Source organism: Hyaena hyaena, unplaced genomic scaffold (genome assembly GCF_003009895.1).
Source record: "Hyaena hyaena isolate Hyena2069 unplaced genomic scaffold, ASM300989v1 scaffold_35, whole genome shotgun sequence".
NCBI classification, from domain to species: domain Eukaryota; kingdom Metazoa; phylum Chordata; class Mammalia; order Carnivora; family Hyaenidae; genus Hyaena; species Hyaena hyaena.
The window spans coordinates 5,722,733-5,738,094 of record NW_024080667.1 but is presented as its reverse complement, the minus strand read 5'-3'; the positions used below and the strand labels follow the sequence as shown (position 1 = coordinate 5,738,094).

At 59.3% G+C, this 15,362-nt stretch overlaps 1 protein-coding gene and 1 long non-coding RNA gene across 2 annotated transcripts; one reads left to right on the top strand and one right to left on the bottom strand.

Annotated features, from left to right (window-relative positions):
• Positions 1 to 3,015: 3,015 nt before the first annotated feature.
• On the bottom strand, positions 3,016 to 3,642 carry LOC120229763. The gene is made up of 2 exons (XR_005527838.1): positions 3,343 to 3,642; positions 3,016 to 3,205 (listed from the first exon to the last, which is right to left on the bottom strand). It is a non-coding gene; the product is annotated as an uncharacterized LOC120229763 (long non-coding RNA).
• Positions 3,643 to 3,884: 242 nt separating this feature from the next.
• SH2D5 (SH2 domain containing 5) lies at positions 3,885 to 15,275 on the top strand. Its single transcript, XM_039229056.1, has 10 exons — positions 3,885 to 3,913; positions 8,120 to 8,248; positions 8,594 to 8,677; positions 9,112 to 9,186; positions 10,152 to 10,298; positions 11,571 to 11,819; positions 11,986 to 12,160; positions 12,484 to 12,592; positions 13,062 to 13,221; positions 13,918 to 15,275. Exons 2-10 carry the CDS (start codon positions 8,162 to 8,164, stop codon positions 14,119 to 14,121), a joined length of 1,290 nt encoding a protein of 429 aa, XP_039084987.1. The 5' UTR covers positions 3,885 to 3,913; positions 8,120 to 8,161; the 3' UTR covers positions 14,122 to 15,275.
• Positions 15,276 to 15,362: the final 87 nt, after the last annotated feature.

The window sequence follows — 15,362 nt, the reverse complement described above, 5'->3', positions numbered from 1 at the left end:
TTTTTAAGTTTAAGTAAGTAATCTCTACCTCCAGCACGGGGCGTGAACTCATGACCCTGCGATCGACAGTGGCGCACTGCTGCTACTGAGCCAGCCAGGTGCCCCCAGTTTTCTTTATTTTATCTGTCCCTGGCAACAAAGTCTCTAACAAGTGTTTGTGGAGAGGGGTCCTCTTCCGACCTACACCTTTCAGTTGGGAAAGTACGAGGATCCATTCCTCATTCCCCTGCTACTCAAATAGGGTAACAGGGAGCAGTAAGAGAGAATGCCTGTTTTGAGGGCACCCATTTTATTCCACTGTGTTGGTGGCCGTGGGGTCATTATGTTAATGGTAAGATTGAAACAGACGGGAGTGCAAAGCCCACAACAGTTAATAAGATAAAACTAGATCCCTAGAAATAAAGAGGCGGCGGCAGCACTATGTGGGCTGCTCGGGGTGATCCTCAGGGCAGGGCCCATTCACTCTCCTCCAATAGCAGAAGCGCTGCCCTACCTGGGACCCTAAGACGGGCGCCCACAGGCTGCGTCCCATTTGGAGCCAACGGTGCAACCTCAGACACGTCGCTTAACCCTCTGGTTCCCACCTGGAAAAGTGGTACCATTTCTCTGATCCTAGAATCTCCACGCTTTGCCAAACCAGAAGACACGGGAAGAGGAATCTGGCCCTGGGCTGTTGCGGTCCACTTTCTGAATGGGTGGAGGGGAATTTTAATCACCGTAGGACGTGTGCTTGGGCTGCTCTAACAAAGTAGCACAGACCAGACCAGGTGGCTTAAGCAGCAGTTTGTCTCAATTCTGTAGTCTAGAAGTTCAAGATCAAGGTGTCCACAGGGCTCGTTCTTTCCGAGAGCCAAGGGAAGATCTGTTCCAGTCCTCTCTCTCCTTGGCTTATGGATGGCTGTGTCTTCACTTTGTCCTTGCTCTGCGTCTGTGTCTACATTTCCTCCTCTTTTTATATATGTAAAGTTTATTTATTTTGAGACACAGAACGCTCAAAAAAGGGAGGGGCAGGGGTGCCCGGGAGCTTGTGCTGTGGAAACCAGATGTGGAGGAGACGGTGCGCCGAGGCCTGCTGCCAGCTCACGGGCTTGGCGATCAGATCTGAAATGATGTGATGTTACTTCCCACTCACATTCATTAGCTGGCAAGTCCAGTACCAGATTCTGAGACTTTAGAGAAAAGGGAAGATTGCAATAGCAAGCTCACAGCTGGAGTTTAGTAATGACCATTGACTCATCAGGAAATAGCCATGTGTGCCCTAACATGTTCAGGGATCATGAACCCAGCACCCTAGCTTGCCTTTGTTATGCGTGTGTGTCTGTCATTTCTTCCTCTGCTTCATAGAAATGACTCCTTCGGGCTTCCTGCAAAAGTGAGTCATTAAGCCAATGGATGAAGTTCTTCTACCCTGTTGGCTCCCGGGAGCTGTGCTGTCATGAGCGTAAGTGGAGGTACCTGGGGCGGATAATGATGCGGTGATGACCGTTGTGCGCCGCTGTCCGGCACGGAACTAGGTTAGCCTACCCAGGAGATGGCTGATCCACTGAAGTTGGTTTCTTTTGATCCAAACCTCAGCTTTTATATCTAACAGACCCTTAGTAAGGCGGCACACATAGCAGAAGCTTGGACTTTCTGTGCTTTTCTTGGAATTAGATCAACTGAACTTGGTAACCTGGGAGAAGAGCTCAGGTGAGCAGTTACATTACTTTGATACATAAATAGAAATGAAGGAATGAACTTCAAATGTATAAATGCATTTGGTTTTGAAACATTGTATTCTTGGGGCGCCTGAGTTGCTCAGTGAGCTAAGCATCCAAGACTTTCACTCAGGTCATGATCTCATCGTTTGTGGTTCGTTAGTTTGAGCCCCACCTCCGGCTCTGTGCTGACAGCTCAGAGCCTGGAGGCCGCTTTGGATTGTGTCTCCCTGTCTCTCTGCCCTTCTCGGGTTCACACGGTCTTTCTCAAAAATAAAACATTTTAAAAATAAATGCAAAAAAAAAAAAACAAAAAACATTGTATTCCTGAGGGTAAAGACCAATAAAAAGGGGATCTTTGGTGGTCAAGAGCCAATGTCACATATGTATTTCACACATTGTCTTTCCAGGTTCTGTTTTGTTGTGAATCTCAGCATCTCTGGGACCTTGCACAGTGCCTGCCGCTGAGACCTTGACCCTCTGTCCCCTTATCCTGAGAAAAGTTTAGAAAGCAGAATTCTCTGCTTTACCTATTTCACCATCTGAATTTAATTTCTTGGTCCTTTCATTTTGACCTGAAACAAACTCCCGTCACTGTTTTAAAAAGCGTGTGCCTCGGAGTTAATTGCATGCATCCGAAACTTGTTAGAGCCATTAGTTAATGCAACTGTGGCTTGTGTTGTTTTCTCTGAAAAGTCAAAAGTAGGACTGCGAATCTAATAATTGGTAAGCCCTCTATTTAAAATTTACATGTTTCTTTTTTAAAGAAAGCCAGTAAGAATTAGCCCTTTATCTTTTGTCTGACACCAGCTAGTATTAAATATTGAGTGTTTCAGTCACTGTGGGTCAGGAACTGTGCCAAGCACTTTGCCCAGGAAATTCCCTGGAATCCTCACGTCACTATGCGTCAGGTGTTAGTAACACTCACAGATGAGGCACTCGGGATTACAGTGATTAAGGTGTTTGCCCAAAGTCCCACATCTAATAAGACGTGCCCGAAGCTGGGGCCAAGCCCCTCACCAATATGCCCCAGTGCTGCCTCTGGAAGGGCATGCAGATGCTCTGGGCAGACAAAGGGAATGCCCAGCACAGAGGTGTGGCTCAAACCAGCCTCCTCCCCACACTCACCTGAGGCTCTCAGCCCCAGACTTTATTTCTCTGCCTTGCCCACCTCTGTCAGGGTGCTCACTTCCTGGGGTGCAGCCTTTGCTCTCCCACTGGACCTGAGCCCCATCCCTTTTTACTGAAGAGAGGCGCATGGCCGATGTCTGGTGTTTCCTCTCTGCGGTGAAATTCACGTTTCTCATACACCAAAGTCTGGGCTGAACTGGGTTTGCAATTTATTTTTTGGCACTTACAAGGTGCCTGGCCTGATGGGAACAAAAGTGCTTTCCAGTTCAAAGCAGTAGCTGACACGCTGGCTGGATTTGCTCACCCGAAGGACAGGGTCACGGCCCCTGTGCAGTGACCAGCGTTCACGCCGAACTGAGTAGACTCAGTGGATCCTCCTAGGATAAGAGCCCGGCGGGAAAAGGATGAGGAAGAGAATGCGCGATACCCTCTACCATCTGAGAGCGAGGGGAGGAAAGGTGAGGCTAGCCCGATTGCTGCGGAGACCCGGTCCTCGGCGCATTCACTCACTCACCTAGACAACAATCACTGAACGAACCAGGCTCTGCCTGCGCACCGGGGATGGAAGCCCCTCCAGACCGGTGCCGCTCGCACTCTAGTAAGAGGAATGGGGTGAGCAGCAAGCGTTGCGAGGGCTCTCCAGAGGTTAGAGGAGTCACTGGTGGTCTGGGAAGGCTTCCCGGAGGAGGAGCTGCTGAAGTCGCCGCTTGAAGGAGGAGGAGCTAGCTAGGGAGCAGAAGGGAAAGGTCTCTTCAAAAAGGGGACCGCCAGCCGGGGTAGAGGGGCCCCGCGGTGGGCAGAGATGACCCCTCAGGCCCTTTAAGGCGGAGCGCCGGGGCGCGAGCTGGCAGGGGCGGTGCGAGGGCCCCTCGCGGTCGCTGATTGGGCGGCGCGCTTGATCGGAGCCGCTCCGCGGGCGCCGATTGGTGAGCGAGGGCCGGGCGCCGCCGCCAGGTGATTCGGGGTGCTGGTTCCCGCGGCCACGTGGGGGGCGCCGCGAGGCGGGCGTCGGAGACGCGCAGGACGCGCGGGGGGTGCGGCGCGGGGCAGCGGCGACGGGACTCGAGACGCGGAGGCCGCGTTGAGTGAGTGCAGGGGAGCCGGGCAGGGGCTGGGGCTGGAGGGTCGGCGGGAGCGGGGTTCGGTCCCCGGGCGCAGCGGTGGGGAGGAGCGTCTCGGCCGCTTGTTCGCATCACCGCCACCTCTGCCGTCACCGCCGTCGTTCCTCCGACAGCGTCCTGCCTCGCTCGCCCCTCTGTCGGTGCGGGGAGTTTCTCTGCCCCGGGCCGGGGACGGTCAGCCCCAAGCCCTGGCCTCAATCCGCAGGAAGGACATAAGAGCGGGAATGATGACCCGCGTCGGGCAGCGCTCTGTGCCTCCCCGGCGCTGGCCTTCGGCCTCACTTAATCCTGAAAACAGCACTTTCCGCTCAATGTCGTCTGCGTGGAGCGCCATCCTCGACCACCCCATATGAAATAGCACCCCCCCCAACACCCACAGCTCATATCCTCCCCACCCTACTCTCTTTTTCTCCAGATCACTTAGGTCCCCTGAAAGGTTGGTATCTAGTACCCTCACCCCGACCCAGCTTGGGTGTTCCCCAAGGGCTGGGACTGCTTTCTACCTGGCCCGTAGCTGGCGGTTGAAATATTTTCAGAAGGAACAATTGAACAACCCAGAAGACAGCTGCTATTATTATCCCCACTTTACAGTTGAGGAAACGGAGGCTGAGAGGTTAAGTGACTTGCCCACGGTCATACCAGCCTTGTGGACATCAAGATCTGTGACGTTGATCTTGACCTCTGGCCGCTTGGTCCAGTCCCCTCCCACCTGGAGGCCAAGGGCAGGTGAGGGTGGCAAAAGGAGTGTGTTGGTGGCAAAAAGAGAGAGGCTCTTCTGTGCAACTGAGCCAGAAGTAGTAGAGGTGCGGCAGGTGGCCAGGCAGGCTCTGGCAGCCCCTGACCATCTGGGCAGAGAGGCTGTCAGAGGAGAAAGCAGCTGTTTGGCTGCTCACTATCAGCCCCCAGCACCTGAGGTGCTCCGGGCAGCTGGATAGACTGGGACTCACCAAACCCCAACGTGGACCCCTTGCTTACTTGGGAGGGGGGTGTGAGGACACTGCCATGGCCCAGGGGAAGAGCCCACAGAGACCTGGATTTCCTTCCCCCCACCTCCCACTTCTGCTGTGTGACCTTTGACAAGTGGCTTCACCTCTCTGAACTGCCCTTTGCTAAGCCCAGACTCCAGGCTGAGCGGTCTCCCAGGAGGCTGTAAAGGTGGGCCCCGCCATGACTCAACTCAGCTATAGTGCGGTGCAGTAGAGGGCTTCTGCCTTGCCCCTCGGGGCAGCCATCTAGTGCCCTGTCTCTAACCAGGGCCCCCTGGAAAGCCCCAGGGGAGCAAGAGAAGATTCCCAGCCTTAGAAAGGTGTCCCCTTAGAAGGTGTCCCCTTAGAAGGTGCCAGTCTAGCCAGTCTCCTGTGTAAAACCTTGGAAAAACAGTTGTGCTCCAGAGCGATAAGTGGGTGTTTGTGCCCAGAATGAGTAAGCAGGTCTGTTTCCCGGGGTTAGGGTGAGCCTGGGACCCTCACTGGTCTCTCGAAGCCCCCAGTCCAGGCTTGGGGCTGAAATGCGCTGGGAGGGAGGTTTGGGAGGGAGGGAGAGGAAGAGACAAACTTCCAGTTTCCTGGGGCATGTGGGGGGGGGGGTGTCAGGAGATGGTAGGTGGTGGGGCCTACCCACCTGCACAGTCCGGACAGTGGAGTGGCCCCAGGCAAGCTGCCGCCCTGGATCTGGAGGGAGGAGGCGGCTCGCAGCCCCGGCGCAGCTGTCTCGGCTTGTGTGGGAGCGAATGTGAGTGTGCCTGGGGACCCATGTGGCTCTTTGCTGCCTCACACCCTTCTCGTCTGAGGGGCTGTGTCAGCACAGGGAGGATGGGAAATGTGCTCCTTGTCTCCCCCTCCTCCCATCCCTCCTCCCATCCGTTGTCGTCTCATCTCCGTTCCCACTTCCACTGGCTGCCCTTCATCTCCTCTTCTCTCCCTTTTGCCCCATTTGGTTTTTGGCCTGTGCCTGCGGGTCCAGGGCATCCCAGCCCCTGATGTGATCGTGAAGGCAAACGGCGAGGTCACTGGAAGCCCCAACTTCATACCTGGACTGGCAGCCACTTGCTCTTGTGCCAGTTACGCATCTAATTTAGTGTGTTTCAACATAAAATGGGTGCTAGTTAATTGACATGATGTCTGAAGAACGGTCAGGATCACAAAGCAGATGTGAGACCAGAAAAGCAGGAGGGACGAGGGTCCGGGAGGAGTAGGAACACAAAGGCATCGAGGGGACCGCGCAGCTTTTACTTCGGGCTCTTCTGGTGCCGGCCCCTCACAGAAAGTACGGCAGCGGGTTGCTCGCGGAACGTGCTGGATGGCTGCTGCCGCCGCCCCTACCCTCACTGAGCCTGGGGCTGAAGGTCTGAGCTGGAGGAGGAAGGGGCCCTTCCCGGACTCTAGCGCTGGGAGTGCCGATTTCTAAGCACCCGCCTGAAGGTGGGAAAAGTGTAAAGGGGACACACCCATTTCCGGCGGGCCTCCTGATGCCGCCTGCTTTCTCCTGGAGGAATCATTGCTCCCAGGCAGGCCTCTCCTTCTGCCTTGCTCTCCTAGACTGGGGGGGCTTCCAGTCTTCCGGCGTAAGCAGGGCCCGGGGAGTGGTCAGACCTCGCTGTCTTCCTGAGCTCCCTCCCAAACAGCAGGCTTCAGGCTCCCCCATCCTCTGTACCTGTCGAGTGTCGCTCCACGCCCAGATGGTGTCATGCCGGGCGCCTGCTCCTCCGTTCAGTGCTTGCCTCCTCACGTTATGCCAGGTTTGGGGAGGAGGAAACGGAGGCTCAGAGAGGTGGGGCAGCTTGCCCAAACTCACACAGCATCTGGACACACGTCTCTCTGATCCTAAGTGCAGGCTGGCGAGACAGAGCCAGGCGGGATGGAGGATGGAGGTGGGGGGTCTAAGTGGGCCCCAGCGAAAACTAAGGCAGCGAGTCACTGGGGACCCAGGCAGAGGCAATCAGCCATTCTTTCTCAAGATGCCTGGACCTCACGCTCCCTGTGCTCCAGCGGTGGTGGTGAGCTCTCACGAGGGACGTGAGCACTCTCCGGGTCCTCGAGGACAGTCTAAGTAGGGGAGGGTTCCTTCTCTCCTCCACTCGTGGGTCTGGGAGAGGGGCCCCAGGAAAGACCAAGCCCTAGACTGGTTTGCGGGGGGGTGGGGGGTGGGGCGGCTGGGGGCTTCAGGCAGCGGCTGGAGTCAGCTGGGCCTGTGCAGCCCGTGCCCGGCCTCGGCAGCTCCGGCCCTCCAGCACATGGGTCACTCCCACAGGTGACAGAGCTCCTGGCTTGCAACTGCTGTGGCTCCCCACCGCCCACAGGGCACAGCCTAAATTCCCTTGGTGTGACATTCAAGGCTGATGCTGGCCCGGCTCTGGCCCACTCTTCTGATAAGGTCTTCCCATCCTGTGACTGCCGACTGTTCCGGAAGCTGTCTTACCCCTCCTCTCTTCTGGTGCCTTCCCAGTCTGTCCCCCTGCTCCTGGCACTACAGGCTGGTTACAGGACCCTCGAGCCTACTTCCACCCCGGGGCAGGCCCAGCCCAGCGCACAGAGGTGTCGGTGTTTGACCCAGGGTGTGGACTGCCTCCCCCCTACCTTCAGCTCTTTCTCCCAAGCTCACTTCTCAGTGAGGCCTTCCTAGCTGCAGTCGGCCCCTAACCGGCATTTCATAGCCTTCTCTCTGCTTCATCATTGTCTAATGTGTGGCATATCTTTTTTTTTTTTTTAACTCTTTTAAAGTTTATTAGAGAGAACATGGGCACATTCATGAGTGGGTGAGGGGCAGAAAGAGAGGGAGAGAGAGAGAATTCCATGCAGGCTCCATGAGGTCAGCGCAGAGCTCAACTTGGGGCTCAAACCCACAAACCATGAGATTATGACCTGGGCCCAAACCAATAGACAGATAGATGCTCAACCCACCGAGCCACTCAGCCGCCCCTAGCAAGTTCCTTTTCTTACTGATTGATTAGTTCACTTTCTTCCACACGAGAATGTGGGCTCCCCAAGGACAGGAGGGAGGCTGTCGTTTTATTCTGGGCTGTGTGTTCCCTGTGTCCCCAGTGCCCGGGACACTGCCTGGCACACAGCAAGCGCTTGGAAGGATTTGGGAGATGAAGGAGCTCACTGGCCTCTGAGGGGAGCAGTGTGGCTCCGGTACGTGGCAACCGTCCCTCTCCCCTGCCCTTTGCAGCCTCCTGTCCTGTGGAGCTCCAAGCTGGGGACCCTGGGGGCCATGCAGAGGGCCAGGGCAGGGGGCCGGAGAGCCTCTGACTGCGGCCCCGCCCCTCACCGGCCCAGGTGCATCACCAAGTTCGCCCAGGTGGGTGGGGCCGCCCCCGCGGTGGGGGGCACTGTGGTGGTGGTGACTGAGGGATGACGGATGCCTGGGGAGTGGGGAGGAGCCCTTCCTGTGTCTTCCCTCCCTTACCCGGGCTCCAGAATGTGTGCGCGCACAGGTGAGATGGGGCCTCAAAGTGGCTCGGGCAAAGCCACCTGCTGGGAAGCGGCAGAGCCTCCGAGGCCCGAGCACGGTGCTTCGGTGCTTGGTCACTGTCCACGCTCCCCCCACAGGGCAGAGTGTGTCGGGGGAGGGGGGGATTTGGCGGATGGGATCAGGAGCCATGGACCTGCCTTGCCTCCCTCCCGTCCTCACCGCACCCCCAAGCAGTATGTGGGCTCCTTCCCCGTGGACGATCTGGACACCCAGGAGAGCGTGTGGCTGGTTCAACAGCAGCTGTGGGCACTGAAGGTAGGGCGCCGGGGAGGGCACGTCCCTTGCGGCCATCACAGCCACGGAATGGCCCCGAGACCGTCCAGTCCAGCCCCCCGGTCACGGACACGGAGCAAGTGAGGCCCAGGGAGGGACCACACCAAGGCCATTCTGAGAAGTGGACCCAGTGAGGGCCACACCCAGGTGCCCATAGCTGTGTCCCTTATGCCCGGGGACCCCTTCCCTCCAGCAGTCGTGACCTGTGTCCCGTGGGCAGAAGCCATAGATGGGACCTGTGGGGAACGGTCATAACACGGCTCTGGCCCTGCTGGGGGTGTGGTGCGGCGGGAGCCATCCACACTCAGTCCCTTCGCAGCTGGGGCGGGGTTGGCTGACCGGATGTGGTGACTGGTACTGAGGCGGGGCGGGGCCTGGGAGGTAATGCCTGCCCCGTGCAACTCTCTCCCGCCTAGGACTGTCCCCGACGCCGGGCCGTCATCCTGAAATTCAGCCTTCAGGGCCTCAAGATCTACAGCGGGGAGGGTGAGGTAGGAGCCCGTGTGGGTGCAGCTGAGGACTGAGCAGGACAAGGTGTCCTACTCCCTCAGAACGCACCCGGCCCTGCGCCACGCGGAGCCTCCCGCCGCCCCAGCCTGCTCTGGGCCTTTGAACATCCTCTCTCCCAGGGCCCTGCCCTCTGGCAAGCCCTCCAGGATGTCCGGGGATTCACTCCTGGCCGGAGCGTCAGGACCGTCAGCCCCAGCTTTTTGCAGGTCCCCGGGCCTCGCTGGAGACCCGCCCAGGGTTGGCCTGTGGGCCGTGGCCGGAGGACTCAGGCTGGAGGCGGGTCAGGAGCCGCTCCTCCTGGTGCAAGCCAGCGTGTGTTGAACGCTAACCTCGTACCCCACGACCCCCAGGCCACTCTCCTAGGACTATGGTGCAGATCGTGTCCCAGACGTGTCCCAGCATCGCAGGAACCCCGGGGCCAGGTCCCGTGCCACGTGCAGGAGGTCTCACTGACCCTCCCCCACAGCCCCGTCAGAGAGGGGTACTGTCCCCCTTAACAGTTGTCTCAGGGGCTCAGAGGGCCGTCCTTACGTGCCCACGGCACACAGAGTGGGACAGAGCTGGGACCCTGACCTTGGCCAGCCGACTCCAAAGACCAGGCGTGGGAGCCCCAGGCGTGCAACCCCCTGGCCTGCTGCCACTGTCTTTCTCCGTGACCCTGCAGGCCCTGAACTCTTCGCCCCTCAGTCCCAGTGACGATCCCAAGCAGCAGGTTGGCAGCGGAGAGCAAGGGGCCGAGCCCAGAGGCCATGTGAAGGACGAGGGTTCCCCTGTGAAGCAGGGTTTGGGCAGGCCTGGGAGGGGGTGGAGCTCCTCCGCGGGAGCGGGGTGGGCCCTAAGCTGGGCAAACAGGCTGGAGAGGAGGCCCCTGGGGCCGGCCGGCAGGTGCGTGGCGCCCAGGGCGGTGAGACTGATGGAGGCCACCCCCTGCCCCGCCCCACCCCAGGTGCTCCTGATGGCTCATGCTCTGAGGCGCATCCTCTACTCTACCTGGTGCCCAGCCGAATGCCAGTTTGCCTTCATGGCCCGAAACCCCCAGAGCCCAGCCAGCAAACTCTTCTGCCACCTCTTTGTGGGCAACCAGCCTGGAGAGGTATCGGGGGCCCGGGGCTGAGGCTGGGATGGGGGGCGAGCTGCGCATCAGCACAGCCTCTGGGAACCAAGGCCGTGGAGGACGGAGCCACGCCGGCCTGAGCCCCCTCCCGGCAGGTGCTCCTTGTCACACCTGCTCCTTCTGTGGCTCTGCCCGCTGGGGACTCCACAAAAGCAAGTCCATGGCCTCCGCTTTCCCGGGGCCTGGAAGTAGGGATCGGGACATGTGCTCAGAAAGTGGATACACACCCTTGCCAGGCCTTTGCTCACGCTGTTCTCTCTGCCCGGGATTCCCTTCTGCTCCTGGGAAATTCCAACTTGCCCTTCAGGGCTAGTCCGTGTGTCCATGAAGCCTACCCTGAGTCCTCTAGGCCACTCTTCCCTTCTGAGGTCTTGTGACATGAGCCACACTGTAGCAGTGGTCTGTCCTCGATGGTGGACAGTGGAATTCTGTGAAAGCAGAAGTGGGGCCAGGAGGTCGTGAACCACTCTAGTGCTCTGCCCCTTAGACTAGAGGGTGAGTGGATAGACCTTGGAGGTCAAAGCCAGTGTGACGACCATGAACAACACAGCCTTGGCTGCCAGGTGTTTGGCAAGCAGAGGCTGGGCTTGGGTCCATCCAGCAACCATTTGCCGCCACCCCTGTATCCCAAGCTGTGTGCTTGGCTGCTGGAATGACAGGTGGCTGAGACACTGCTCTTGACCTTCCGGAGCTCACGGCTCCAGTATGTTGGGGCTAGATGATGCGTGTGGTGGGTAGAATGTACAGGCCCCAGAGCGGTGGGCCCACGCTGGGGGCCTTCTGTGCTCCATTTCACTAAAGGAGCACAGGGAAGTGGAGATGAGGACACTGAGGCACAGGGGTGCCAGGCTCTGCCCAGAGTCGCACAGCAGCCCCTAAATGACAGAGTCAGGATTGGACCCCAGGTTGTGTGACTGGAGGGCCTGGGCCCTTCGCCACTGCTCTAAGAGGGCACTGACACAGCAGGTACGTAGGGGTAGGGGTGCTTTTAGCTTAGGTATTCCCAGCTCCAGGCACAATGTCTGGAACAAGGCAGGTGCCCAGTTTTTGTTAAATGAATAAAGGAAGCTGGTAGCGGGGGACTGCATCGTGGTGAAGTTTTGAGGGATAAGTAGGAGTTTTCCCAGGAAGAAGGCGGAAGAGGATCCCAAGTCAAGGGGCTGTTACATGCACTGATGGTGAGTGGCTTGATGCCTAATGGGTTCCCCAGGAAACGTGCCCCAAGTGAGCCAACTCCCTCCCCTTCCCTAGGTCCAGATCTTGCACCTGCTGCTCTGCCGCTCCTTCCAGCTCGCTTACCTCTTGCAGCACCCTGAGGAGCGGGCACAGCCTGAGCCCTGCCTGGCGTCGACTGGGGACATGTCCCTGAAGCCACCGTCCAGCCCTGGGGGCCCCCCTGGCCTAGTACGGGAACCCTTCAGCCGTGATCAGCTTTCACAGAGTGTTCATGCCCTGGTCTCCCTCCGGCGGCTGCCCGCAGAGGCACCTGTGGGCAGTGGGGTATGCGGCAGCCCAGCCAGGAAGCGGGCAGTGGACAGGGTCCTGGGCGAGGGCTCGGGGGTCATAGGAGGGGAGTCCTGCATGTGAGTGGGAGGGGGCTTTGCCCGACCTGACCTGGCCAGGCCTGAGTCTCCCTGCCCATTGTGGGCCCCTCTTGGTGCCCTAGAAGGAGCTGCCAGAGTCAGAAGGCCGTGGGGGCACCCGCCATGCCCGCCTGGGGAATCCCTACTGCTCGCCCACGCTGGTGCGCAAGAAGGCCATTCGCAGCAAGGTGATCCGCTCCGGGGCTTACCGCGGCTGCACCTACGAGACTCAGCTGCAGCTGTCCGCCTGGGAGGCCTGTGAGTTGCAAAGAGCTCGCCTGCCCCAGGGTAGCAGGGGCGCGGGCCTGACCGTCAGTCAGAGACGCTGGGCCTGAGTGTGGCTATGTGCATATCCACGTGGGTATGCATGTGGGTCTGCAGGCCAGGGGGCTTGCATAGGTGGTTTGTACAGCTGTGGGTGTGCTTCAGCTGCTGAGTAGGCGTGAGGGGGTGTGCCCTGTGTGGGTGTCTTTGCTGGGGGCGTCTTGGTGAGGAGACAAGCATGGGGGGTGGGGTCTGTAGTGGTGGGGTGACGGTCTGGCCTCGGCTCTCTCCCTCTGACCCCTGGGTGGTCTCCATAGTTCCTGCTGCGTGGGAAGCATGGCCCCGGGGGCCCGGTGGTCCCTCGTGTCTGGTGGAGAGCGAGGGCAGTCTGACGGAGAACATCTGGGCCTTTGCTGGCATCTCCAGGTAGGAGGGGCCTGGCCTGGCCGGATATCCAGTGGATTGTGGGCTCCCCCAGGGCCGTGACATGTGCACATTTCTGTAGATAGCAGAGCCATCCTGACCTTGGTGGCCTCAGGCCAGAGACTTTACTGGGCCTCAAATTTCTCAAATGTAAAGTGGAAATAATAAAAGGACCTTCATCACAGGTCTGTGGAGAGGATCAAATGGGGCAGCTCAGGTCGAGCTCTCAGCACCTGGCCTGTCACAGGGCAGCAGCTGCCTAACCATCAGCTCTTCAAAACTCTCCCGATTGGACCTTGAAGCCGTCAGCAGTTAGGGACCCCCTTAGAAGCCTCTTAGGAAGGAAGTCTAAAAGCTTCCTTTGGTGGAGGGCCTACTCTGGGTCAGGCACATTTTCCAGTTACGCCATTGCCAAGGGGAGCGACCTGAGGCCAGGACTCCCGCCTTCAGCCTCTCCCTGCTGCCCTCCCAGGCCCAGTGCCCTGGCCCTGCTGCGGAGAGACGTGCTTGGGGCTTTCCTGCTGTGGCCCGAGCCGGGCGCCAGTGGCCAGTGGTGCCTGTCGGTGCGGACGCAGTGCGGTGTGGTGCCCCACCAGGTCTTCCGGAACCACGTGGGCCGCTACTGCGTGGAGGTGAGTGTTCCGCTGCCTGCTCCGCCCTGGCCCCGCCCCTGGCCCTCAGGCCCCTCCCTCCCTAGCCGTGAAGGGCCCGCCCTCCAGCCCCCTCATCTCATCACGGTCTCCCATTGGCAGTTCTCTCTGGCCACACCCCTTACTTAACGCTCCATCCTGCCCTGCTGGCCCGGCCCCCACTGGCCTGGCCCACTTGGCCCCACCTCTCTCTCCTGGCCCCGCCCTCAGGCCCCTCTGTCCGGAGTGGTCTTTTGGAGGAGACCTCCAGGAAAGTCTTGGGCCTAGGTGATGCCTCCCACTTCTGTAGGAATCCTGGCTTTTAAAATTGGCTTTCCCACACCCTAGCCCATTTTTTTTTTTTTTTAGCTGAGCTGGAAGCTGACTCAGAGAGGGCAGGGGCTGGTCTAAGTTCACCCAGCCTTGGGGATTCTAGGCCCGGAATCTTGACCTGACCACAGGTGTCCGGGAACTGGATGTGCCCCCTCATCCCAAGCTGAACGGCTCAGTCCTGGCCAGGCTGGCAAGACAAAAAGAGAGGAGACAGTGTCTGGCTCTGCCGTGAGCGGGACAGTGACCTCTCTGAGCTTGAATTTCCTCCCTTCTGGGGTGGGGCAGGATCCCCTGTGAAGGGGTGGTTGGCATCCAGAGCAGAGCCATAGGGAGAGGGAGCTGCAGCTTCAGCCCTTTCCTCCCTAGCACCTGTCCACCGAGTTCGCCAGCCTGGAGGCCCTGGTGGAGCACCACGCTGGGCCGGGGCGAAGCTTCTTCTGCTCCCTCCACCTGGGCCGCCTGAACCCTGGCTACGAGGAGCAGGACCGGGGGTCCCAGGGCAGGCCCCCCCGCACACTGCGGCCCCTTGGCCATGCCAAGTCCGAGGCAGAGCTGCAGGGCCTGGGCTAGGAGGCCTGTGCCCCTCCCCACTGGCCCCCCCTCACCCTGGCTCCTGGGTCTCAGCGGGCCACCCTGCCCTCTGCCGCCTCGCTGGTCACCAGTTCCATCCAGTCACTCTGCCCCTTGGACCAGTCTTCCATCACGTCACTGCCTGTGGTGGGGGTGGGGAGCCCTGGCACTGGGGATTGCCCGTGGCTTCTCGCAGGGCAGGACGTGGCTGCCGAGACTGCAAGAGGGGCGGGTAGAGCTCCAGGCTTCCCTTCACTTGCTAGGTGACTTTGGATGCTTATCTCTAGGTTTCACTTTACTCCTAGGAGGGGAGCTCCCTGAGATGGACAGGAAGGTTTGTTCACACGGGACATGCCCCTCTCCTGAGGAGGCCGGGCCTTGGGGCCCCGACTGGGAGTCTCCCGAGCGCGCCTGATTGAGGTTGGCAGCCGTGTGAGGGAGAGGTGTCTGGGGAGGCAGGAGTGAGTCCTCACTGTGGGCAAAGACCCGGGGGCAAGCCACGCTGCCCATGAGAGAAACGGGACTTGGAGGAGCTAGTGGGCATGGCGGCTGGGCTGAGCTACACCCAGGCTGCCAGAGGGAGCACGCCCCGTTTCTCACATCATACGAGGTTGAGGGAATCTTTCCTTGAGTTCTGAGGACTGAGGGTTAAGAGGGCGTAGAAAGGCAAGACGGATGAAGAGCCTTGCCCCCCAGGCCCATGCGTAGCCATCCCCACAAGGGACGTGAACCAGCACACAGGGCAAAGAATCTCTGTGTTGCTTAGAAAGGCTGGTTGGTCTCCACTCAGAACCACAGGGTTGTGATTCCTGACTTCTGGGGGGGGGGTTCCCCCATCTCACCCCTCCCTAACAACCTGAGAACGACAAAGACCCCCCCATACACATACACATGCTGGCTCATTTCCTTTGTCCATTTGACTGTCAGGGGCCAGCAGTGAGCCCCAGGTGTACGGGGGTGACCGGGGCTCTATTCAACAACTCCTGCAGGCCTGTCTGGGCCTGGGCAGTGCCTGGGAAGCCACCTGATTTGGGTCCACTTCCCATAACATGGCGTTGGCTGGCTCGGGTTGTCAGGGGCTACCTCACCAGCCTAAGCCCGCTGGGGCTGGGTCACAGTAGAGCCATCCAAAGGTAGAGCTGATGTGGACCCTGCCGGGGCCGGGTGGGGGGGGGGGCTTGGCATCAGCAGGGGGTCGCAGTACAGGGAAATGATTCTGCTCTAAGGCAACGGCCCTCAAG